Source organism: Octopus bimaculoides, chromosome 4, assembly GCF_046866305.1.
Source record: "Octopus bimaculoides isolate indiv1 chromosome 4, ASM4686630v1, whole genome shotgun sequence".
NCBI lineage: Eukaryota > Metazoa > Mollusca > Cephalopoda > Octopoda > Octopodidae > Octopus > Octopus bimaculoides.
In genome coordinates this window covers 87660122-87687796 of record NC_142931.1, presented here as the reverse complement: position 1 = coordinate 87687796, position 27675 = coordinate 87660122, and the positions used below count along the sequence as shown (strand labels likewise).

The 27675-nt window shown below is 34.0% G+C and overlaps 1 protein-coding gene across 2 annotated transcripts in view; it reads right to left on the bottom strand.

The window, feature by feature from the left end:
- Positions 1-22868, bottom strand: part of LOC106870220 (ribosomal protein S6 kinase 2 beta) — a 73987-nt gene extending 51119 nt beyond the window's left edge. For both annotated transcript variants that reach the window (XM_014916228.3, XM_014916229.3), the window contains exons 1-3: positions 22670-22868; positions 21995-22033; positions 2446-2559 (exon numbers count right to left, since the gene is read on the bottom strand). In XM_014916228.3, the coding sequence (XP_014771714.1) occupies positions 2446-2559; positions 21995-22033; positions 22670-22729 (213 nt within the window). In that variant the 5' untranslated portion in view covers positions 22730-22868. The remainder of the gene's footprint in view (positions 1-2445; positions 2560-21994; positions 22034-22669) is intronic.
- Positions 22869-27675: the final 4807 nt, after the last annotated feature.

Below are 27675 nucleotides of genomic sequence, written 5' to 3'. Positions count from 1 at the left end.
TTTCGTCATTTGAGTGTGGCCATGCGGAGCAATGCCTTTATTCGAGCAAATTGACCCCAGGATATATTCTTTGGAAGCCTAGTACTTATTCTATCGGTCTCTTATGCCGAACCGCTAAGTTACAGGGACATAAACACACCACTACCAGTTGCCAAGCAATGTTGGGGGGGGGGGGAAACAAGCACAGAAACACACATACATATATATACGACAGGCTCCTTTCAGTTTCCGTCTACCAAATCCATTCACAAGGCTTTGCTCGGCCCTAGGTTATAGTAGAAGACACTTGCCCAAGATACCACGCAGTGGGAATGAACCCAGAACCATGTGGTTGGTGAGCAAACTACTTACCACATATCTCTCTGTCTGTCTGTCTCTGTCTCTCTCTCTCTCTCTCTCTCTCTCTCTCTCTCTCATATATATATATATATATATATATATATATATATGTATATATATATATATATATATATATACACACATATATATATATATATATATATATATGTATATGTATTTATATATATATACATCTATATATATATACACATCTATATATATATATATATATATATATATACATGCATATGGATACATTTGTGCATATATATATAGATATATATATGCATGTATATATGTGAGAGTATAGTTTCACTGTAGTAGTCTCAGTATGAAAATGAAACCATTAAAGTGAAAGTATGTCATTGCAATTTGATTTTTTGCGTGGAATCAAGTACCCTGACTTCCTAATATGCTGCAAATCCCTTATTTTGGTTCTGAAAAAGTGAGGTGGGGGGGACCCCGAATCCCCGAATCATCGGAATTGTTTTTTTCATTGAATGAATTCCTGTGACCTCCTAATATTGCAAAATTAGGTTACTTAAGGTGAGCCTGGTAACTGATGGTTTTGGGGTCTTGCTGTTTGTAACTTTTGGTGAGCCATGATGCAACCAACATGATGGTAAAAATCCATGCCATTAATTTGGTGTGGATGGGTAATATCAGATAATTCAATCACAATATATATTTAAATTAAACATGAAAAAAATTGATATATTATCATCACTTTCATGGAAAAATTGAAATATTATCTTTCAGTATTTTATAAGGTAAAATCTTAAATTATTGACACATTATTAATTATCTTATAACAGCAATGCCTGGAAAAATCATGGATTACATGGAAAAATGCGACCATGAAAAGTAATATTCTTAAGATTATAAACCTGGAAAAGTGCAAGACAAGTTATTACACCTGTAAAAGTATAGGACAAGCTATTACTTCTAGTAAAGAATAAGAAACTTTTTACTTAGAATATTGCAGCTAAAATTAAAATTTGAATATTAAAAATTATTTTATTATAGTTTACAAATAACACTATACTTATGTAAGTAGAATTTGGCTAATTTACTACCTTAAATACAGAAAAAAGTGACTAATTAGACAAACTTACAAATTAGCTGAACAGTTTTGTACAATAAATTTAAAAGATGAGAACTTTAAAGAGTGATAAATTAGAAGAACTGGCATTCTTTGCTCCGATATTTTAAGTAAAAAGTTTCTACATTTATATCTTACATATCAATTTGGTACATTTTCTAAGTAGCCATTTAAGTGTTCTACCCATTTAAAAACTTCAAAAGTAATATCAAATATCCAAGCCATACAACCATTTGTCTTTTTTATTGAAATATAATACTAAGCTCACTTAGTACATACAGCTCTCAACACTTAACTTTCTAGTCATTGAGATAAGGTCAGTATTAAATATTATCCATATAAATAAATTTGAAACAGGTATAGAGTCAATAAATTCAACAAACTAAAAATATACTGCATGAAAACTAAGTAATAAACCTGTCTACTGCAATATTAAGTTTCCTGTCAGGAGAAATGCATTCAACCTTAAAATATATCAATTACATATAATCTGTGATCTCTGCCAGAAGTGTAGCCAGCTCACTAATTCGTATCTTTACTTCATTGGACACTAAAAACCCTGCTTGCGAAGACCTGTTGAGGCAAGTGAATTTGGAATTTGGAATCTGAAATCGAACTGAATCCGACGACTGGCACCCATGCCAACCTCTCCTTCATTGGACACTAAACTCTGCTTGCGAAGACCTGTTGGGGCAAGTGTAATCGTAATTGAACCATACTCGATAATTGGCACCTGCGCCAGTGGAGCACTAACAGCACAGTTGAGCAGTGCAGCCTTCTGACTTGCCAGTCCTCAGTCAAATTGTCCAACCCATGCTAGCATGGAAAGTGGACGTTAAACAATGATGATGATGATGGTATAAAAATAGTTTTGTATCTTACACAGCCATACAGACTTAGATAATTACTTAGCTAACTTATTACATGCTAATCAAACATTTTAAGTATCATGCTGAAAGAGCTGAAATGAAAACTTGAAAAATATTTTGATCATATAAACTTACCTTCCCAAAGGAACCTTGTCCAAGGACTTTTAATAAGTCAAAATATGACTGATCTACTTTTTCACCTTCCTTTTGTACATTTGTGATATTTACTTCCCGAACTGAGTCATCATTCTGTAAAAATACAGAGTTGAGCATTAAATTTTGTCGCACAATATTCTGTAAATTATTGAAACTTCAATTTGAATATTATTGTAAACAAGGGAATGAGAAAAATATTTGCACGTAAATAGTTTAGTTTCCAACTTTATTTTTATTTTGTTTAAGTAATATCAGTACTATCTGTGTTTAGCTCAATAAGGTGAGTTGATAAACACTAGGATATATGATATTAGGATATGAGTAAGTTGATACCAGTGATCATTGTTCATTCACTTTCTTGGCCTCCTTCAGTTTATACCATTCTGTACTTCAGGAATTTATGATAATTTCTTTCATATGTCATACAATATCAGTCTTCTGTTAGTTGATATCTTTTGTAACAAATACCTCAAACACCTTGCTTTTCTTTTATTATGAATCAAGTACATTGATTTGTTTTTGTAGGTTACCTTACTAGAAAGGAAATAAAATAAAAAGCACAATAAAAACAACTCTGATAAGAGTGTTAATCAACAGAAAATCACTAAGATCTTTTCCATTTGAAATTAATTTTTGTCTAAGCAATTATTACACTATTTTACATAGTTAAATGTAAATTTTATAAATATTTATTAAAGAATTATTAGTGTAACAGAACATCATTAAGAGTAATAACAAAAAAGAGAAAACTATTTCCAGTTTATAGATTAATATAGTTAGATCAGCATATTTTACAGGCTGGATGCAGGATTATAAGAGACTGATTAACTGTTGTGTGTCTGTACCTCCATCATCATTCAGACCATCTAAAAATTAGATACCAATATTTGTCATGTTTTTTAAGGCAGTGAATTGGCAGAATCATTAGCATGCTGGGCAAAATGCTCAGCAGCATTTTGTCCGTCTTTACATTTTGAGTTCAAATTCCACCAAGGTTGACTTTGCCTTTCATCCTTTTGGGGTCAATAAAATAAGTACCAATTGAGTACTGGGGTTGATGTAATCAACTTAAACTCCTCCCTTGAAATTGCTGGCCTTCTGCCAAAATTAGGTAGCAATATTTGCTATATTCATTCTTGCTCTATTTCAGAAATTACTGAAACATACTTTATCAATGATTATTAAACAATATCAAAACCTGTTTTTGTTTCCAAAGAGGAGGGGTGAAATTTGGCCTTTTTAAGCAAGTAATTCAGATATTAAGTATGAGGCCTACTTCTGTTAAATGTGTCTTATATACAAAAAATTAAGCCATTTACAAAACAAAAATGAACAGCAACAGAAATATGTTTATATACAGATATATATTTGCTTTAATAGTCACATGAGTAAATTACATTCAAATATTGACCATATTTTTATTCTGTTAGTTCAAACAATTGAGTTCTGGTCAAGACAAAATCACATTTCCTTTTCTTATCATTTGTTGACTTTTTTGGTTATTATTAGGTCTACTTATATAATGAAATGGGAGTGGAGTGAATGGAGCCAAAATTGTGTCTCAGGTTTTTGGCATTGAGCGACAATTATCTTTTATTTTGTATTTGTCTCATTCATTAAATTGTGGCCATGCAGGGGCACCACCTTGAAGAACTTTTAGTCGAACTTATTGATCCAAATGTTTATTATTTTTTGCAAAGCCTGGTACTTATTCTATTGGTCTCTTTTGCTAAATTGCTAAATTACAAGGACGTAAACACACCAACATTGGGTGTCAAGGGTGGGGGGCACAAACACACATAAACGACAGGCTTCTTTCAGTTTCTGTTTACCAAATTCACTCACAAGGCTTTGCTCAGCCTGAGGCTATAGCAGAAAACACTTGCCCAAGGTACCACACAGTGGGACTGAACCCAGAACCATGTAGTTGGGAAGCAAGCTTCTTGCCACACCTGCACCTGTATTATATAAACAGTTTCAAGAGTAGAAAATTGGTCTTAGAAGACTAAATGGGAGGTGCAAGACATATATAAAGCAGTCAATTCTCAGAATGAACAATTTTATATAATGTTTAACATTAATTTTAGGCATGAAAAAGCAGCAGAGAGATTAATGCATAAAGTAAGATTAAATTGCAGTCAGAGTTTGCAGTGTAGCAATAGAAAAGGACAAAAGAAATAGGTTCAACAATCACTGAGTAGAAGCTTTTCAGTAAGGATATGCTTATAGATAATGTAGATGGTTTCCTTCTGAATATTCTCTGGGGTGCCAATGACAAAATGTGGAGAATTGAAAGCTATGTTTCATATAGCTTTTTAGACTGTCAGAAGCAGGGCTGTAGCAACAGTACACATGATACATTAAGTACCTTCAATTCCAACCCCTCTATTTACAATTAGACCAATCATATAGTTCTCCAGTTGATTGAAAGCACTTGTCATCCAGGATGGTGGATAATATTTAGGTATAATTTTTACCTCTGAAGCTGGTGTAAAGAGTATATTTGTAGCAGTTGGTGATGCAAACAGGATAGAGATTTGTACTTTAGATGTAGCGGTAATGCATATGGGAGGGCATCCAGGTCTGTGTGAATTGCAACTATGTCAGTGAAGTGGAAGGCAGATTTTCCAGTAAATAGTCACAATATTCTTGTCTACATTATTCACAGTTGTTATTGTTAGTTAACTAGTCAAGAGATTTGAAAGCTTGGATACTGCTCACTGAAATAGACCCTAACAGTAAGAGAAAGCATAATGTTGGGCTTAATGAAGAGGAGAATACAAAATTATCCAGCAGCTGATAAGATTAAGTCTTAAACTATATAGTGTTAGTTTACTCGTCTGCTGCAAGCCACTTGCATCCAGAACAAAAATACTAGAATAATTGTTAAAGTTATAATTAGTCTGAGAATTTTTTTTTCTTTAATTGGATTAGTCATGAGAGGAGGAACAGCACATATAACTTTCTCAGGGCATCCAAGACCAGTGAGAGGAAAGTCACCTCTGACTAGAGAACTTGCTTAAATGCTTGTTAAAGTTAACCAAGAACAATTCCTCCAATGAGCTTCCACATGGTTTCCATCCACCAGATTTCACATACAAGGCTTTAGTCGACTTGACACAATGATAGAAGATATTTGCCCATGGTGCTATACATTGACAGTGAACTTCAAACCATGTAATTGCAAAGCAATTACAGAATCATGCTTAATACAATACAGTAAAATAGTAACATACCAAAGTTTTAAATTAAGAGATGCTTATTTCACCACACTTGGTGTCCACAACTTTTCTTTGTATTTCCTTTAAATTTACACATACATACATACATTTTTGCGAAAGCACAAGTACTATTGTTCTTTAGCCCCAGAATAGGACCTCCTCTGTCATTCTAGATTCTCTCATATTCAAAGTATGGCTAACTAATCTAGATTGCACTTTGATTAAAGAGGGTTTTGGTGGCTCTATTTCTCTTCAAAAGATACCACATATTTCATAAAATCAAAGCATATGAAATGTCATGGGTTTGACAGATGTGATACATTATTACCCTAACACTCAAATATTCTCAAAATATATCTAGATAACTTTTGCCAAGTTTTTATTAGGTGAAATCTACAGCAAGTTTTCTCTATTACTAATCCCCAATTAGTTGGGACTTGGTGGTAGGGAACCTCCAATTAGTATATTTAATCTATCATGTTACACAAATGTGCTACACACCAGTTTCATCAATGTGTGGCAGAGTGTTCAAATTTTCCAATTGGTTATACTCTCTTACTTCACTAACTTTCAGTTTCTGTTTAAAGTTTAGTCATTTTCAAGATATTTGTTAATTTTTTTTTTTCTATTTTATAGACATGATAATTCCGTGTGTGTGTATAAATGGTTAAATTTGTTACAGAAGAAAATGGCAAAAAGAACAATGCTAGATTCACAGAACCTGGATGCAGTATTACAAATTCAAATGTGAGTTAAACTGCAGAAGCTGATCAACTCACAACAAAAACATCAAATCTTCTTTGCAATATTAATTTACTTTAGCTCATAAGCATGAAGAGCACTATCCAATATACTTAATTTGTAATAAAAATTTGGAAAATAAATGTATGACTTTATTCAACTGATATATGTGTGTGTGTGTAGCTTTGTATATAATTCAGTCAACGTCTGATTTGCAATAGTAGATCACTTGATCAAGGTAAATAATGAAGCATTGGCACAAAGCAGTGTTTAGGTATGAGCAGAATTTAGGTTAGTTGAAATATGTTTGTCAAATATTTCAACTACTAAAAGGCAAATCATCATTATAAAATTTGTCCAGAAATTTCAATGAAGTCCCTACATGAAACCTTAGAATTTTATTTTCTCACAAATTCCATTTCAAAACTCATATTTTTATGCCCATAAAAGAAGTTTAAAAAGAAAAGAAAAAAAAAACAGCATAGATGATTATAATTATTTATGAGAAGTAATTGCAACTTATTTTAATTCCTTAGAATTACAAACATGCTGCCAAAATCAAAAATATAAAATAACTGATTTCACTTTTAGCTTGAGATTTATTTTTTTTACCTTCAGTTATTGGACTGTAGCCATGCTAAAGGCTGTACCCTCTAAGCTATAGTTTACACTGATTACATGTATAGATTATATTGACCCTCATACTTATTTTATAGACTGGTTTTTCAGCCATGGAATGATGAAAAGCAAAATAAACTGGGTAAGATATGAACTATGAACATAGTGGGATGTAACCAAACATCCCAGGGTATTTATATAGGTGATTCTGTTGTTTAGATGAAAAATTATTCATGAGCAAATTGTGGCCTGCTGGACTTTCTAAAAGGCATACCTGACAATGTTTTTTTTAGTAATGTGGCCCACCTGATGATAAAGCATGTCTCATGTGGCTCATTTCTCAAAAAAGTATGTCCATGCCAGCATGGCTTTAACATTTATAAGATAGTTGAAATAGCAGTAAGGTAAAGAGCAAAACAATCTGAAATAAAATATCTTAAAAACAAAGTTTTTGTGGGTGAGATTATAAACTCTGGCAAAAAAAAAATCAATATACAAGATAATCTTGGCTGTACCAAGTACTCTTGTAGCCAAAATTGACTTTGTAAAATACAACTTACTGTGTTGTAAGAAAAATTAACATCCAATTCAGTTTGCTTCATGTTAAAATATTGTATGTTAGATACTGACGACTTACATATGTGGAGTATAAAAAGTGTCTTCACATTTTTAAATACTTCCAGTTTTATTTTATTTTATTTTTTTAAATTGATCATAATTTATGAAAATAAATACAACATATGACGGCTGTTTACTTCTATTGTAATTGCTTTTATTCCATTAAAAAAAATCAATATAATCATGTAATTTATGAATTAACAACAGAAAAATTGTTTGGCATATTTTTATACCAAAGAGCCTTTAGAATATGAGCTGTTAAGCACAGGCATTTTTAGACTAAAATGCTTTGGAGAGAAACAGTTTTTAAAGAAAACACAAAAAAATCTGTATAATAAAAGCCAATATAAATGTTGGCTGGTTGGTTGGTTGACTATCCAGTACCACTTTACATCATAAAGAGAAGGGGAAAGAGAGTAAGTGCATGTACTAGTCTTGGTGGCAGGAAGAGAGTAAATAGCAGGGTAGTTATGGGGAAGTTATACAGATGTTATGGGTAGTTATATAGATGAGAAATTTGTTTTAATTTTTATTTTAAGGTAATAAGTATTTTTCTTTTGAAAATCAGTATTTATTTGCCCATTTTGTGTAAACACCAAGAAACATAAGTTATATTACAATGATTGTATGTATGCCATATATCCTGATATTACCCATGGTAGCCAAAGTATACCCATCATATAATAGGTAACACTACCTCAGTATAATTGCTGATATAAAAGTTGCTTGTGTGGTTGGTCGATTTTTTTTTTAGTGCCTTACATCATATAGAGAGAGGAAGAGAGAGTGAGCATAAAAGATAGAGAGAGGTTAAGTCAAAGATACAGGATAAATGCACACACTAGGCTTGGTAGCAGAAGGAGAAAGAAATAAATGACAACAGTTATGGGAAGGGTCAAGCAAATGAGAAATTTTATTTTTATTTTAGAATAATTATTTTCCTTCTGAAAATTATTATTCATTTCATCATTTTTCTGTCAGCATTAAGAAATTCAATGAAAGTTAAACTATAATTATTTTATGTAATGGTATACTTCTTGATATTACCCATGATGGTCAAAAGTATACTTCTAAAGTTACCTGCCCATATGATGAGTAACACTAGCTACAATATAATGCTTTAACCCTTTTGTTACCAACCCGGCTCTGTAGTACAAATGTCTTGTTTTCATAAGTTTTGAATTAAAATCTTCCATCAAACCTTAGTCACAATTTATGTTCTGAACACTAGTTTAATGATAACTAAGTTATTCCATTAAATTCTGTTATATTTAAAATTAATTGAAAGAAACATGGAGCATCTCAAAATAAATACAATAATGAAAAGGTTAACACATCCAATTTCACAGTTATCAATTTGACTGTTTCCTGCATGAAAAACCAATGACTTAAGTGTTTCTTTAAATTAGGATCTCATAGAAGTAGTTCTGTTTCTAAGAACAAATTGTTAATAAATTTTGGGTTTGTATTTTTTAATCTTATTCTACATATACAAGGCTTCTTTAATAAATTTTGAAGCAATACACGCTTCAGTCTTTTCCAGTAAAATTTGTATTTTTTTTACTGCTTTATTTCATGTTAAATTTACTTAAGTTTTATATTCAAATATGATGGATTTTATCTGTTCTTGTTGAAAACCTTGTCATGCATAGAAATAATTGCATCCACAGGTCCTTGTCAGATATATGTTCACACAAAGAGATTTGCTAGATATATATACACAGCCATGAATTTTGAATCAGTATCATCTCATTTATGACATCCACACCATCTTATTCCAAATCTTCTTTGATTTCAACCAACGGATCATACAGAAATCATTTTACTCCTTTTCCATCATTTTCTCTGTCTTCACTGACACACACTTCCAATGTGTGTGTGTGTATATGTATATATATATATCATCTTTTAATGTCCACTTTTCATACTGGCATGGGTTGGACAGTTTGATAGGAATCAGCTAGGCAAAAGTCTACACCAGACTTCCAGACTTCAGTGTCTGTTTTGGCATGGTTTTTACAGCTGGATACTCATAAAAACCATGCCAAAACAGACATGTACACAGAACTATTTCATATTCATGCCACATCACATTTCATTTACATTTATTATTCATATCAGATTGAAGGCTTTTCTCAAAAGTTGTCCATCAAAGCCAATAATGATGGTCTTCTTCCAATGTAGGTCTTTTAGTGACTATATCTGAATCCTTGATGTGCAGTCAAAACACATAAACACTTGGTTGGTAAAAGCAGGTTAGCTTTCTTATGTAACACTTTTCCTGCTTCTTCTAATGTCACTGAGTGTAACGTCTTCAATTCCCTATCGGCAGTGACCTCACTAAGACAAGTGGTAGGCAATGAGGTCATTTTTGAGGACTCTCTGATACTATGGGCTTCAGTTCTTGATCATTTACATAGTTAAACCTAATGAATTGATTTTACACACACTCAAAATCCATAACTTCATTTACTAATAAAATATGCCATTTGCTTATGTACAAAAACTATCTCCTGGATTCCTTTTTATTCATCTCCATTCCTTCTTCAAAGCTGTGTAATTAGTTGTAATAAGGACACCTAACTGTAAAAACCTTTTCCAACAAAAAAATCCCATCAACCCATGCTAGCATGAAAGAAAAGTTAAGCAAACAAAGAAAAATTATCATAACAGCACCCTTCCAATGATGACAGATTAATGTAAATATGGTATAAACAGTAAAGTAACTATAAGGAGTTGTAGCTTTTAGTTGTCTTTTTTACATTCTGAATCCAAATTTCATGAATATTGATTTTATCTTTCATCTTTCTAAGGTTGATTAAATAAATGTTGATAATGGATTGGGGTTGACTTAACAATGACAGCTCTCCCCTACAAACTTGAGCCCTTGCACCCAAGTTAGAAACAAATAAGGCACAGGCATAGCTATGATAAGAAGCTTGCTTCCCAACTACATAGTTCCATGTTCAGTCCCATTGTGTAACACCTTGGGCAAGTGTTATAGCCTTAGGCCAACCAAAGCCTTGTGAGTGGATTTGGTGGATGGAAACTGAAAGAAGCTCATCATGTATATGTGTGTGTGTGTGTGTATTATCCATCATTGCTTGACAATTCTGGTGTGGGTGTGTTTATGTTCCTGTAACTTAGCGGTTTGACTGAAACAAGTAAAAGATAAAAGATAGATAAGGCTTTTGCATTTAGTTTTGGCTGTAACAGATTTTTATATACATAATCAGGCTTGGTTGTTATAGTCAGTCATGACATTTTGTACACTCTAACCTTCTTCAGGAGGTGAATTCTTCTTCTGTTAACCAAACCAGAAATATTCTGCTATTTGTGATATCACTTGCTTGTTCTGATTAATCCAGAGTCTTCATTGGTTGGTTGGTTCTTGAACTAAATCAATGCTTGTATCCACTACACAATAGATTTAATAAAAGTTTCAGTTGGAAATTCTAGGAGCGTTTCTGAATACACTCTGGTCTTCTTCAGATACCTATGGTACCTGAAGAAGGCCAGAGTGTATAATGGGTGAAACATTGTGATTATAATAAGCAAGATGTAGATAGCCACAAGTCCAATTATGATGCTGATGACAATGATAATGTCTCATTTCAGAAAATCAGACAAAAAAAAAGTAGATTAGTTATTGGAAGGGAAAACATGGACAAGCTAAGATCTCCAAGAATAAAATTCTATGAGGAAAAAAAAAATAGGTTCTGACTAGAGGTAATATGAGGAGAAGAAAGATGTGCATGGAAAGAAAAGTATATTGAATTTATTGAAGTCAGTGGTTTTTGAGAGTCCACATAAGCCAAATAGTAAACTGGGAATGCACAGTAGTATTTTAAGGGTTCATGGAAAAGTTTTGCTTTAGATATATTTATTGCAAGAAACAGCTCAGCTTCTTTCTCTAACATTTTACATAGTTCAACATATGCAATTGAATGTGCAAATAATAAAACAGGAATTTTGAAAGATGTATCACAAAAAACTAGTTTTTAAACATCGAATGGCTGAGGGGGTTCACAAAATAAAACAATGATCAACGGGATCCATAAATAAAGAATGGTTGAGAACCATTGATTTAAGTCGTGAAGTGTACAATCAACAATCTAAAGGAGCAGAGATTTTTTTTGTTTGGTAGATGGAAACTGAAAGAAGCCAGTCATATATGTGTGTATGTATTCCCCATCATTGCTTGACAACTCTGGTGTGGGTGTGTTTATGTTCCTGTAACTTAGCAGTTTGGCAAAAGAGACTGTAGTAGTAAGAGAAACAAAAAAGGATCATAGCTCAGTGAAGTAAAGTAAACTAATATTTTTTTCTAGATGCAATTGATTGTTTATTCATGATATCTGAAGAATATCTGATATATGAGCATTATTACAGTATTACTAAGACACTGGGTACAATTGTACTTTATATAGAATTCTAAAGTTGTTCAAAGCTTAAGTATTTTTTGTATATTCTGAAGAGGACCTAAATTTTCGATACTGTTTTATGACATCACTGTAAAAGAAAACCAATTACAGTAAAGCCTTGCATTTGCAGAGAAGTGAGGTAGTTGTTTTGCCCCAAACCAGCCCTGGTTGAGCAGGTCTGTGTTAAAGGGGATTTGAACAATGACCAATCTATTTTTTTAGTATTCACCATGATAATAGTCAGGTGTGATTCAAGGGAAATTTGGCAGCTACTTTTAGCAGTTCAAATAAGCATGTAAAGATTTCTTAGGCATAGTAAGTTAGTGGTTAGTTTCAAGTAAGGCTAGAATAAGTAAAATTAGATACTGGCATCATCAAAACTAGTAAATAGCTACTTGTACAAGATGGTAGAGATTAGAGAAAGACAGTTGACAGAATTGGTAAAGTGTCAAACAATGTTTTGCAATAACTGTTTCAGGTTTTAGTATTCTTAGATCACATCTGCCAAGGTTAAATTTATCTTTTATCCTTCCAGGATTGATAATGGAGGAGGGCTGAACAAGGGGGCTAGCAAAATCCATCTAATCCAGGCCAATGGAACAAGAAAAGGAAAAAAAGGCGGGGGGGAATAAGAGATTTATGCAAAAGAAAAATTCAACAGAAATCATTTCCAAAGACCAGGTTTGTCATAAAATATATGTGAGTAGCAGGATACAAAAGTGCCTCAAATATGTAGCAATGAAATATGAAGATGGGATATGTACAAACACAAGAAACAAGATTCCCTGGATACATAATGTAGTTAGATTTAATAGGCTCAGAGTCAATCAAGTAACTGTGGGCCTGCAAAAAGTTGCCTATTCTTGTGCCAAAAAGTGTTTTGCAGTGACAGGGTTCAGTCAATTGTTTTCTAGATAAAACAATTAACAGAGTTGCAATGACAATGTTGATCATCTTTGCTAGCAGGTCACCTGGTCAATCAAATTGAACAGACATGTTCTTATAATCTAGCATCTTCATTTTACCAGTGAAGTGTAGTGAACCTGTGACTGCCTCATTGAAGACCCATCTGATTTCAAATGTCTAATCATCAAGGCTATTGTTCACAAATGCATGTTATATAAAACAGCTTGCAATAATGCAATTATGATTCAGAAGTAATAAGGTGCCACTCATAAGAAAAAGATTTAAGTAACCAGCAGAGCACAATGAGAAATGAATGAAGGGCAAGGTATCAGTATGTAGCTAACTACAATGAAGATAGGTCAAAATGTTCACATGAGAAGGTTAAGGATATACTTAAGTTTAAACAATGAACAAAAATTAAAAGACTAAACAATTTTGAAAATACATTCTAAATAGGGCTACCCTGTGTAAGTAAGCATTAAATGAAGATAAATATATGCTTTGGCTTCATGTAAAAAAAAAAAAAAAAACCTTTTAATTTCTTTTCTTCATTTACATTTAGTTATATTACTGTCTGTGTGGTAAGTAGCTTGCTTCTCAACCACATGGTTCCGGGTTCAGTCCCACGGTGTGGCACCTTGGGCAAGTGTCTACTATAGCCTCGGGCCGACCAAAGCCTTGTGAGTGGATTTGGTCGACGGAAACTGAAAGAAGCCTGCCGTATATATATATATGTATGTGTGTGTGTCTGTTTGTCCCCCCAACATCGCTTGACAACCAATGCTGGTGTGTTTACGTCCCTGTAACTTAGCGGTTCGGCTAAAGAGACAGATAGAATAAGTACTAGGCTTCCAAAGAATAAGTCCTGGGGTCGATTAGCTCAACTAAAAGGCGGTGCTCCAGCATGGCCACAGTCAAATGACTGAAACAAGTAAAAGAGTAATAATAGTTAATCACACAATAATATGAAAAGACTTATTTAACAATTCTTGATAAAATCTAGTCCAATTAATAACTCTGGTAACATTTTGCTTTCCTTTCCTTTGAACTGCTCCACTTGTATAAAATATTACAAGATGCCAAATTGAAGCATGATAAAGATGAAAACCACCTTTAAATAAATATTTTTTATACAAGCGTAATTGCTACGTTATTAATACCTAAATTGGCAAGCTGCCCAAATGATGGTATGGGATAAATAAATCTGTGGGTTGTGCCACAAACTGTTAAATGTTGTACTCTCAGGAAAATTCTCTCAGCTGGAACACATGCAAATTACAATACTGGTAATGGATTGCAACCATGCTAGTGCATTGCTTTTAAAAGGTTTTACTTGTTACTTGATCATTTTGACCCCAGGACTTATTTTAGTGTAGAACTTATTTTATAAATTCATATTGGAAAAAAACTACTTAATTACAGGTTATAAAGGGACACAACACAGCTCTTTAGACCAGCATAAAAACACGCACACATACAGAATGTGCCAGGTATTTGTGAACAAACTTTAGTAGGTCATATAAAAACAACCTTATGTAATACAGCAGGCACTAAATTTTAACTTTTCTCATTTTTCTTTCAAATATATCATCAGCATCAACACACAACAGATTCCAGTCTGACAAAATAACTGAAAAAAGCACACTATGTTCATGACTCTAGCTACCAACTACAATAACTGAGAATAACTAGCTCTTGTATCCAGAGTCAGGATAGAGCTGGAGGTCCTTGATGGGGGATGTGTTATCCAAGGCTAAGAGAAAGAAACATTCTCAAGAGTTAGACATCAACAGGATGGCTGAGTTAGACATCAACAGGATGTCCAGGTCATCATAGCAACAATCCTAGCAGGTCAATGAAAGTTCTCACTAGGTAGCTCAAAGTGATGGTGTCAACAGACAACTTTCAGATGTGTTGTACAGAAGAATATCAGATACAAGGCCTAAATGAGAGAGGACAGTTATGTGTGAGACAACCCAGAAAAACTATTTGAACATGTGGCATTCTAGCTCTCCCAATTTGAACCCAAACGACTGCTGCATCCAAGGTGTCATTGGGAGAGAAAACAAATCTCACCTCTCCACAGCACCATGAACTTGTTGGCAGTTGACATCATGAATAGCATAGAAAGGAACCACTTGATTCTGGTATGCAGTAATTTCCACAGTCATATTAAGATAGCCATTAGGGCTGGTAGTGGTTTCACTGATAGGCTCATTTCTCTGATTTTTTTTGTTGAATGTGTGCTTGATGTACCCTGTAGATGACAGGCTTTGGCAGTTTGTCAGCCACGTTTCTCTGACAAGGCTTTGGTCAACCTGGTGCTATAACAGAAGGCACTCACCTAAGATTCTGTACAGTATGACCGAACCATGTGCTAGCAAAGAAAACTTAACCAAACAGTTTTGCCTGCATCTTTTTATTTAGCAAATAATTTTTCTATTACCTTTACTTGTAACCTTGTTTTTTCTATTCTAACATATTTTAGAAGTTGCTGAATTCTATAATGTATAACAATGATATAACAAGATTTCATGCTTATTTTTACCTAGAGTCATGAATATAAAGTAATAACTGAACGGTACAATTGCCAATACAATCAACCAAAATGGGCTTCCCCGAAATGATCTCTATAATTATGTTACACAACAGAGTGCAAACACTTCTTCAGGATTATTTAAATGAATTATAGAAAGATTACAACACAACTGTTTATATTATAAATTATAGTATTACTATTTGTCACATGAAATATAGAACTATTATCTGTCATATAAAAAAAAGTTTCTAAAAGAGAAAATATTGTAAAATATTACTATGTTTCAGTGAAAAATACCTCCAGATTAATAATGTCAATCCAACAAAGAGTTTAACTGGCACAATCCCTAAATAAATAGTGCAGCAATTATACTATGGAAACACCCACAACCTTTAATGAGGAAGTGAGGCATTATTGAATACCATCTTCATATAGTGTCATGCCAAGTCAGCTTGACAAGAGCCCATCCCTGCAGAGAGTATAACTAGTAGTGTAAAAATGCACCACCAGCAATCGAGCTTATTTGTAACCTCTTGCTGAACAATTTATGATATTATGACCCGGATAAAACAACAATTTTCCTATCACTAAAAATTCAACTAAGCTATGGTTTTTTATTAATTATGCTGCATTATAGGCAAGTTCTTTTCATTAACCTTTTTTTTTTTATATCAGATGGGTTGATCTATATAGAATTATTTGAACTGTTTTACAACTTACATATTTCTGGGGTTTCCATCTTTCAGAGTTGAACATTTATCTGCACCTTTATGCACAAGCATGGGGACAAGGGATTTTATTCTTATTTTTGAGGGAAGTTTGGCCTTTGCCTATACACATAAGTCTCCCTTTTTCACAACATCAATGTTGTACAAAGGCAAGCTGCAGCTTTGGGGCTAATATATCTTGACATCAGTGTCATCACAACCGTTGCTGTCAGAATGCAAACCAGAACAAACACAAGGCATCTAGGCTGATGTTCTAACAGTTTCACCAACCCAATCCACCAAAAGTACCTGCACAGGTACATTTTTTTTTCAATGACCCCCAAAAAGATGAAAAGCAACGCTGAGTTTGGCAAGATTTGAACACCATAAAGTTGGGACATAGAGTGCAAGGCATTCTATCTAACACTCTACTGACACAGCTAGATCACCACCTTACAACTGTCAATAATGACAACCAGAAAAAAATGTTAGTTATCTCATGCATATCACAGGTACAACATCAATTTTCTGAAACCTTTGGTTGCAAAGCTGCTCTGAATTACTGATCTTTTTCTGAACCAGGAATTAGTCAAAACACTCTAAATTAAACAAATATTAAATTTACTTAAATATTTAAATGAAAAACAGGTACCTGTACATTATTATAAATGATACAAGTTTATTAATATTGCACTGTGCCAGGCACTAGTCTGTGTTAAGTACCAGTAAATTAATCTGGCATCTGCAGGAATTTCAGGTTCCTGTTTGTGAATTAGTGAGGATTATAAGAGGTTCCAGACCATCAGTGTCCAGAAAATTGGTGTACACATACCAATCAACACTATAGTAATTAGTATAAAAATATTGATGGAGATAAATTTGCCTAGACTACGTAACTTTTGACGGTTATCTACACTAGATAATATTTTATATTATCTAAGGCAGTGAGCTAGCAGAAACATTAGCATGCCGAGTGAAATGCTTAGCAGTATTTCGTTCTGAGTTCAAATTCTGCAGAGGTCGACTTTGCCTTTCATCCTTTCAGGGTCAATAAATTAAGTACCAGCTGCATACTGGGGTCGATCTAATCAACCGGCTCCTCCCCAAAAATTTCAGGCCTTGTGCCTAGAGTAGAAAAGAATATTTTATATTATCTAAATAAATCTAACTGTAATGACAATTATTGTATATTAAGTTAATGACTGTCTGGTTAAGAAGCTCACCTAGCAACAATGTGGTTTCAAGTTCTATCCTACTTTGTGGCACTTTGAGTATATGCCTTCTTCTATGGCCTTGGGTTGAGTAATGCCTTGTGAATGAATTTAGTAGATGGAAGCTGTCAAGGCATGGTCGTGTGCTTAAAAAGCTTGCTTTGCTACCACATGGTTTTGGGTTCAGTCGCACTGTGTGACTCCTTGGGCAAATGTCTCCTACTATATCCATGGGCAGCCCAATGCTTTGAGTGAATTTGGTAGATGGTAACCGTGGAAGCCCATAGTATAAATATATGTATGCATGTATGTCTGTCTGTCTCTATGTTATGTCTGTCCACTACTGCTTGACAACTGGAGTTTGTTTACATCCACATAATTTATCTGTTCAACAAGAGACTGATAGAATACTAAACTTTAAAAAATACACTGGGGTGGATTTGTTTGACTAAGCCCTCAAAGCAGTACAATGACTAAACAAGTAAAAGAAGGTCGCACTTATTTGTCCCACTCTACTATGCAGTTCAAACTTACATGGCTCATATTTTATTTGTAATATATTAATTACAGAATGTACTTATATGCATGTCATCACATATACAATGTTCTTTAATATTTATATTTCCTAGATCAGGAATGAGAAGAAAACTGGCAAGATCAGATGAGACAACACAAGACTGTAAAGAGTCATGGTATATCATAGTGTAAACTTCCCAGAATGGAAAACATTTTTGTTAGAAGAGGCTCTACCTATGCCTTTTGCAGTCTTTTTAAGACCAGTGAGACTGATGTCATTAACATTCATCTTGAACAGTAGCAAGCCAATGGCTGCAGGAGATATATGTGCTGAGAGGGAATTTCAGAGGACTGACACACCAGAGAGGAAGGACTAGTCATAAAGGTTAGTCCAGACATAGGAAGCTGAAAGCAACATGGATGGAGAGAGAGTGACAAGTCTGCTGGAAGTACTTGACAGGAGATGGTACAAAACTAGCCAGCTGCGAGGAGCAGGGGCTCATGTAGCACCAACAGAAAAGGTAGGAAGAGGAGACAGTATGTTTGTGGGCCAGAGGTTGGCATGTGTTTGTGAGCAATTTCATGCCAACCAGTTAAGTGGTCTTTCTTTGAATGTCAGTAGCACTATCTCAAATGTTGAAGTAATACTTAATAGTAGGACTCACCTGAGCTTCATAGAAAGTTAATAGTTATTGGGGAATAGTACTGTCTGGTTTTGAAGACAAAGGTCTGGCTATGTAATGCAGTTTTTGTTCTGCCAACAATGAACATTCACCAAAAGAGTTCCTCAGTTTTTGTAAGGCCCAGTTCTAGTTCAGTGTTGTTAACCTTGGAGATGGGGGTGATTATTCTCTTATTTTTACAGTTGGCTATTTCCACAGTATTGTCTCAAATATTAGTTGTTCAGCCCTGCATAAAGCATATCTATGATCAAAGATATACTAACCATGACAATCCCATTTTTTTTTGCAAAGTACAGTGCTCTCAAGACAACATTTTCCAGATAGTATGTTGTGATAAATGTTAGCTACTATTTCTTGCAAGTTGAGTACCCACATAAAGGCTCCTTGCAGAAAGTCTTTGAGTAAGCCTTTATAAGGGAAACACGAGGCATTTAACCTACATTTCATAGACAACCTAAAGATTATAGATTCCACTTAGTTCAGTTCGTGTAACTGAATACTAAACAATGTCTAATTCCAGAATTAACCATTTGCTAAAGTAAACAAATCAGTTCAAAAGATACTGTTGTGTAAAATAATTTGCTCAGACAAATTGTTGAATTTTCCCAACAAACCTACATCTGCCAACAAGAGAGAAATGACAGCCGGTCCTATCTGTCAAAATCCTAACTTTCTATCATAACAAAATAGTATACAATTAACCAATTTCTCAAAAGTAATTCATTTGATCTGAGCAGTGGAGAAAATGGTGACAGTAGTGGAAATCAATGCCGTTTTCACTAACATTTTACATTCCAAGTTCAAATACTGAGTCAAATTTGCTCTTCATCCCTCCTGAACTTATCTGAAGTACTAGTCTTGAACTGAGTTGATTCAATTAACTATATCCATCCTCCTATAATTTGAGCTGTTGTGAAAAACCAATGTTATACACGATCAAATTGTATACTACCTTTTGTTAGTCTAAGTTTCATGTTCACTGTACATACAGGTATAAACTGTCAAATATCAATAACTCCAACAGTAAGATCTAAGAACCAATTTTAATTATATCAAAGATACAGTTGACTTAAGGCAGCTCACCGGCATGTCTACAAGAAGTATATAAAGATTTAAAACTTACTAGCCTTTTCATTATATATCTTAAAATTGATATATTCTTTTACCTAAATATATTCTCAGTCTGAAAGTAGGTTGAATGTTTTCCAGAAAACAAAATAAACCCACACTGAATATTCGAATGAATAAAAAAAAAACTAGATCAAATGAAATGTAGCTGTTAATGTGGTGAATCAAACACCTCAATGGAATGCAAAAGATTTCTCCTCTAGGCGATAGAAGTCAGTATTCACTGAAACCTCTCCGGCTTGTAATTCACTAACTACATGATAGTTTTAACAGGGGGGAAAACGGAGCTCTATCAAGTTCAATACTGGCATAATAACGCTGGGTCCAAAATAAATTAAGAAATAGGGTAGCTAATTTCACAAGACCTCTGAATAAAGTATATTTATAAAAAAAACTTAAACTAAATAAATACAGTTTTATTACGTCATCAAAAGTTTTTAATTTAATGTTAATCATTAATAAAAGATTCATAATACAACACTATGAGGATATTAATTGTGTGCATGTGTGTGTGTGTGTGTATATATATATATATATATATATATATATAGCTTTTCCGGAGAAATAGGTCATAAACACAGCCACCGATCTCCGGGCTAATTTTCAAGTTAGAAAATGGTGGATAATAGCAGAATTAGATTGTTCAAAGACAACCAAGAGTATGAATCTAATAATCAACTAATAGTAATGGGAAACCTCCAGACTCCTATATTACTACATACTAATTATCCAGACTCCATTACACAGATGGTTACATTATAAATAAACAGGTGAAGTTCGAAAATTTTCAAGAGAACCAATATGAACAGAGGCAACGGAAGCTTCAGTGGGCACACTACCAAAGACTTATGAGAATATTAAACATGGAGAAAATAAGTAATAGGTACAGAGGAAAATTAATTTATTAATGGGCAGAAGACAAAACCAGCAGGTAGAAATATCAATTTTGTGAGTTTCCACCGCATAACCAGAAATTGCTTAAAGTCGATACTTTTTGACGAACCACTAGCAATCGTGATCGGAACTTTCTAACGTTACTTAATCGATAAATTACAGATTCTTAGTACGGAAAATACTTGAAAATATATATCAGTTGTGAAATGAAGAGTATAGAGTACATCGGTCTGCATTAGTAGCTGGGTGGAGTCGTGAAGTAATGTAGAACAATAAAAAAAAATTAGATGACTAAAAATAAAACTAACTCTGCTAGTTAGTAGATTGGAAAGAAGAAAAAGGAAGACAAAAACCCCCGCAGAGGAATAAATAGTCTGCTAAAAAAAATTCTTGGAAGAATATAGAAGAAACATTTTCTTTAAAAGAACGTTAAGAGGCAGGATGAAGCAAGTAGACACAGGTAGCAGGCCTTGACATTGCAGTACTGTAGAAGAAGCACTGAAGGAATGTTATTCATCATACTGGAGAAATGGCTTAAGCTATCGCAACCGACCTTATCTTGTTACTGGAGATTTTTTTTTTATTCGTGGCTGCTGCTTCGATAATTTTGTATAGCAGAAAGCTGTGGTTACACTAGAGAAATCGTAAGATACTATTAAGACTATGAAAGATTCGGCTTAACTATAAACAAAAATTCTGACGTTTTATTTAATCTAAATAAGTCATTTCCGGATATGTAAATAAAAAAATAAAACAAAAAAATGATAACGAAAATATTTATAAAAAATGTCAAAACATTTATAAATATGGTGAAAACACGGCTAAATCTTTAGATTTTATACTAAATTATATTCAAGAAAGAGGAATCATTGTAAGATTTGAATGTAGACGAAGCCGATAGTAGCATTGTCGGAATTTCATAAGAACCATGGTTAAGAGGAATGGTCGTTTTTGTATGAAGAAAGAAGCAGCCAGTGCAATGAGAAAAAAAAAAAAGGCACGTGCAAATAACTCGAAAATAAATATCCATATTGATAAGCAGGTGTACAGGCCTTCGAATGGGTGGAGTTTCTCACCATTCAACAGATGGCATAATCTTAAGGTGATCAACCAGAAAATTATTTTAATACGGGCAGTATGTGAGATAAATTTGAAATCAAACAACCACTTCATATTGTATTTTCTAGATGAGACATTATATTAGAGACCGATTTAAAATAATGGTGAAGAAAATCCAAGTGAATAATATTACCTAAACTGGTTAAATATTTGTTTACAAATTAGGAAGGAAATGGAAATAAATGAAACTGTACTCCACTTACCTGATAATCTACTAACATATCCTCTGTGCTAGCAGCCCCCTAAAAGATTGAGAAAGATCTTGTGTCAACATCACGAAACAAAATGTCAACAGAATTAGAAATAAACGTTGAAGTCTATTTATACAAGGAACGAACAATTGTTTATAGGCTATAATTTACCATCAACACTTGGGGAATTGGGAAATCTTTATTTCAAATTAATTCATTTAATAATACATTTTCAGGGAACTTTATTACAAATAAATTATATGCAATGGAATGTGTAAATAATGCTAAGCTAAAGAGAAAGAATTTATTAAAGAAACGTGCATCAATTATATTTTTAGAGATGAATAGGGTTTACATCCGTCTTATTTGGGTTCAGATCTAAAGAAACAGTTGTTAATAAAGGCGAACACTTATTTCCTAGCATATACATACATACACGTGTTTGAGTCTATAATAACATAGGCGTCTCCAGCTTTGTCAAATGAAAGAAAAAATATACACAAATTTCACATAAAACATATAATGCAGGTTTTCAAAGCAGAACATTAATGCTCGATCAAAAAACGGGGGTTTTCTATCATGTAGATGTTTAAAATTATTAATTAAAACAACTTTATTTCGAGTTAGAATAAAGTTTCAAGTGAAAGAGAGGGAGGGGTAGGAAGAGGAAATGTTAGAAAGTAATACCTCAGTCTCTTGCGCCACCTCCATACGCTTCCATGGGTCTGCTAGCGGAGCCAGCGGCATTTTGGGGCTAAAAAGCGGAATCTTGACAACAGAATAAGTTTGGGGAGGGGGGTACGTCAAATATTTCCAATAAGAGACGATAAATTCGCTCCACCTCAAACCACCTCTGCCACTTAGTGCAGTAATTCTCGACAAGTCCGATCATAAAATGGCGTCTACAGCCAGACCACAACGAGGCTTTGGTTTCGGCAGGAGCGTGACGTATATTATCTAAACACCAGCAGCAGCAGCAGCTGATTATACTGGAATTTAGATAGTAGTTGAACTGTACTTTATACATACATATACGCACACATACATACATACATACATGCACGCACGCACAACACACGTACACACACACACACATCAATTTTGAGCTACAGTATTATCCAAACTCTTTACAAATTCCATTCTATTCTCTTATCATCCCTTCCATTTGAGATTTGGAATATTTATATATATATGTGTGTGTATATATATATATATATATATATATATATAAATATATGGGTTATAACGCCGTATTTTAATGTAAAAAGAAAATAGGCCCAATGTGTGGACAATATTTTCATTAGTCTAATTGTAAACTCTGGTCTTTAATGTGGTATGTTTCTAAAATAAAGCATACTTGCATTAGTTACCCGTTATCACCTATACACCAAAAGAGTTGTTCAAAATACACAAGTTTGCTTTTTTTTTTTTTTTTTTAGACTGAAATCACAAATCTAAATTTAAATCAAGTGCTTTCTGATTATAGCCTGATTTATAAAATATTAGTTTAAGATTGTGCAACATTTAGAAAATTATCATGTTTATACCCATGAGAAAGACAAAAATTTTATCTTTTATCTAGGCAAATCTTTCAAGAAGAGATATATAAAAGATGAGGAACAAAGAAAATAGAAAAGGTAATATCTCAGGTGAACTGGCAGTTCAAAGACTGTTTAGATGTATATATAAACTATGTTACTAGGTGACCTACATAGTTCTGGAAGAGAAAGTAGTAAAATTTTTAAATATCTCAAACCCAAAATTAGCAGATCGAGTTTGGAGGATTATTGCATATGTTTATAACCAAGAGCTTCTGTATTATACCAAGAGCAGAGTGTATGACACATGTATGAAATGAGACCTACTACTATAATCAGGAAAGTATTAATTAGTTATAGCAATTTTGGTTGTTGCTGAAGTTGTTATTTCACCCCCAAGTCAACCCCGATCATATAGACCTATAACCAAGGGTTTTCCAGCTGTGACCATCCTACCTTTTCCATTTATTTTCTTTTCTCAAGTATAGCACACACTGAACTTCATTTAGCCAATATGTCTTTCCTTCAAAAGGCAGCGAGCTGACAGAATCATTACTGTACCAGGCAAAATGTTTCGCAGCATTCAATCCGCCTTTATGTTCTGGGTTCAAATTCCACCAAGGTCGTCTTTGCCTTTCATCCTTTTGGGGTTAATAAAATATGTACCAGTTGAATCCTGGGGTTGATCTAATCAATTTACCCTCTACTCCAAAATTGCTGGCCTTGTGCCAAAACATGAAACCAATATGTTTTTTCTTCAGTTCTGTATATAAGAGATGAGGAATTATGTACATTATTTACATTTGATGGATATTTGTCCTCATCTTGCTGATAAACCCTCCAGCCTTCACCAGGTGTCTTGGGGAAATTTCAAACCTGGGATCTCATTCCTGAGGTATTTTTCAATATTGTTGTTATTATCATCATCATCATCATCATCATTATTATTATTATTCAGGTCACGGCTTGGAATCAAACTCGGAATCTTGGGGTTAGTAGCCCGCCCTCTTAACCATGGGCATATGGCGTAGTGATTAAGGTTCTGAGTTCAATTCCAAGCAGTGACCTGAATAATAATAATAATACTAATAATAATAACAACATTGAAAAATACCTTAGGAATGAGAATCCAGCTTCGAAATTTCCCCCAAAACACCTGATGAAGGCTGGAGGGTATATCAACCAAAAGGTGTGTTAACAACAAACAAGATGAGGACAAATATCCATCAAATGTAAATAATGTTTTTCCTTCTTTAAAAGATGATAAAGTGATTTGTAGACTTGGCTGCTAGTTGCAGCAAGTCAAAAAATCACATAGAATCTTCATTGTTGGCTAGTCTTAATTATTAACTAATTAGGTAATAAATGTCTTTACTGATAATGTTAAAAAACAATTACTTCATTCATGAAAAGATGTTTTATTTAATTCCTGTTTAATAATGTAAAATAAGTGTTGAGTCATGCAAATATGAGAATTTGGGTGATCATTGTTGATGATGACATTGATCATTATGAACAAGATGATTATTATTATCACCATCTTCATTTCAAGCAATGCTATGATGAATGATGATAATGATGATAGCCATTACTCATTATGTTTCCAAGAGGAGACAGAATGGAGTAATTCTGTCTGCATACGGAAACAGGACTACTTCATCTAGTCTCCACATGGCGTTTGGAGATTATCAGAAATGGTTGAATATCAAGTCTACCTTCAAGCTAAAATATATATAAAAAGAGTAGTGTTTTTCATTACTGTAGATAATAGAGAAAGCAAATAATTGATATGCATTTCGTGGAGGCGCAATGGCCCAGTGGTTAGGGCAGCGGACTCGCGGTCATAGGATCACGGTTTCGATTCCCAGACTGGGTGTTGTGAGTGTTTATTGAGCGAAAACACCTAAAGCTCCACGAGGCTCTGGCGGGGGATGGTGGCGAACCCTGCTGTACTCTTTCGCCACAACTTTCTCTCACTCTTACTTCCTGTTTCTGTTGTGCCTGTAATTCAAAGGGTCAGCCTTGTCACACTGTGTCACGCTGAATATCCCCGAGAACTACGTTAAGGGTACACGTGTCTGCGGAGTGCTCAGCCACTTGCACGTTAATTTCACGAGCAGGCTGTTCCATTGGTCGGATCAACTGGAACCCTCGACGTCATAAGCGATGGAGTGCCAACAACAACAATATGCATTTCATTGGTGTACAGAGTTGTGCTTCAAAGTCCCCAATGGATAAAGCAGTACAGGAAAGAAGACAGACACACAGAGAAATAAAACTTTTGCCTACATTTGAGAAATATCATCCCATTGTGATACTGTCGCATTTTATTTTATTTTATTTTATTTTATTTTATTTTTGCATAGACTTTATTGACCAGACGTTCTAAAATACAGCTTCATATCCCAACAACTGGTTCTTTTCTTCATGGTCAGATGATACTTCAGCTACCAACAAATATCGACACTCTACAAAGCTCAAGTGAAACTCAAAATGAAATAAGTATTACTCTCATAACTGGGACAGCACTGCTGCTGCTGCTAATGCACACACAGACGTCCTAGACTGCAACCAAAACAAGACCACTTGACAGATTGGTATAAAGTCACTCACTAACATGCCTCACCCTCTGGCCTACTGACACACTGTCTACTTTCTCAGTCTTTTCTGCTGCTACTATATTAACCTCTGTTCCTTGGAGCTGGTTAGACTCATGCCACCTCCCCTCAGGCATTCTTAATTGATTTGTCTCTCCACCTTTCATCATTCTGTTAGTGTCCAATCCTTCAGGTATTGTACTAATCCACTACACCCGGTCCTTCCTTCACAGAATGTTACCCATGTGGGATTCCCCCCTTTCTCATGTCTTTCCTGTGGGTTTTGACTTGTAAAGTTTCAAGAAGAACATTAATGGCATCAATCCAATCTTTCTAGAAGGGCCTGCAATGGCTACGGGCACTGAACTTTCCTCCAGATTCAGCAAATTAAAAAAACAAAACCATCACACTAAAGTAACAAAGCACATTTTGCTCACTCAAATTAGTGTCCATAAAGTGTCGGTATACCAGCTCCTTTATTTGTATGTATTTCACTTGCCACATGAGAATCTTAGATATTTTTGTAGTTGTATAAAGATCACTTCCTGTTTATTTCATATTTTTCATTTAACATAGTTTTCACACTGAAATTTTCCATGCTATTACAATTTTAAAAACACCTACAACATACTAACAGTAGCAGATGTTAAGTAAATGGTTGAGACTCTTAATTATAAACGTTTAATTAAAGGTAATTTGACACTTTATAAACATGAATCTGAAATAGAGAAAAAGTTCCAAATAATTATTTATATAGACATTAGGAGACATGAATATAAAATGGTGCTTCATTGTTTAGGTATGTTGGTAAAAAACTGGGTGAGTAGTTATATTGTTGGATAGCTTGTCTTGTAGCATTTACTCAGTACTTTGAATGGTGCCGAGGTCAAATTTGCTTCATCCTTTGGGAGGAGGGAGTTAATAAAAAAAGTTCCAGTCTATGCAGTGAATTGTCAGAATTGTTAAAATGTTAGTTGAGATGCCTTACAGCATCTAATCCAGACATTGGAATTCTGAGCTTGAACTCCACCCCCACACATACTGAAAGGCATCTAAGTAAACTACAACAATTAATGGTACTAGCATCTCTCTGCAATCATACAGACCACCAATTGTTTTAACAAAGTTATGATATGCATGCAGAGGATTTTAAGATCAAGTTATTGATTAGACCAGTCATGGGCAACTTGTGGCCTGTGAGACTTTCTGAATGCCATGCCTAATTGAAAATTACCTTGAAATATTTAGTTGTATTATTTGTCAGCTAATGAACCATGTCTCATGCAACCTGCTTCTTGGAAAAGGTTGCCCATGCCTGGTCATGGCATTTGGCAGCTGGATTTAATACCAAACTGAACAATCAGTGAGAGCATCAGAGATCACAAAATACTTCCTAGTGATCATCAACAGACTGTGGTTCTGCTAAAATAAATTCTGTGGACTACTGCAAGCTTGTGGAGAAGTGGTGCCACTCTAACTTATTATACAACAAAATACTTGCTTCTGGAGAACTCCAGTGAGCCACTTAACAATATAAAAAGAAATAGATACATACACA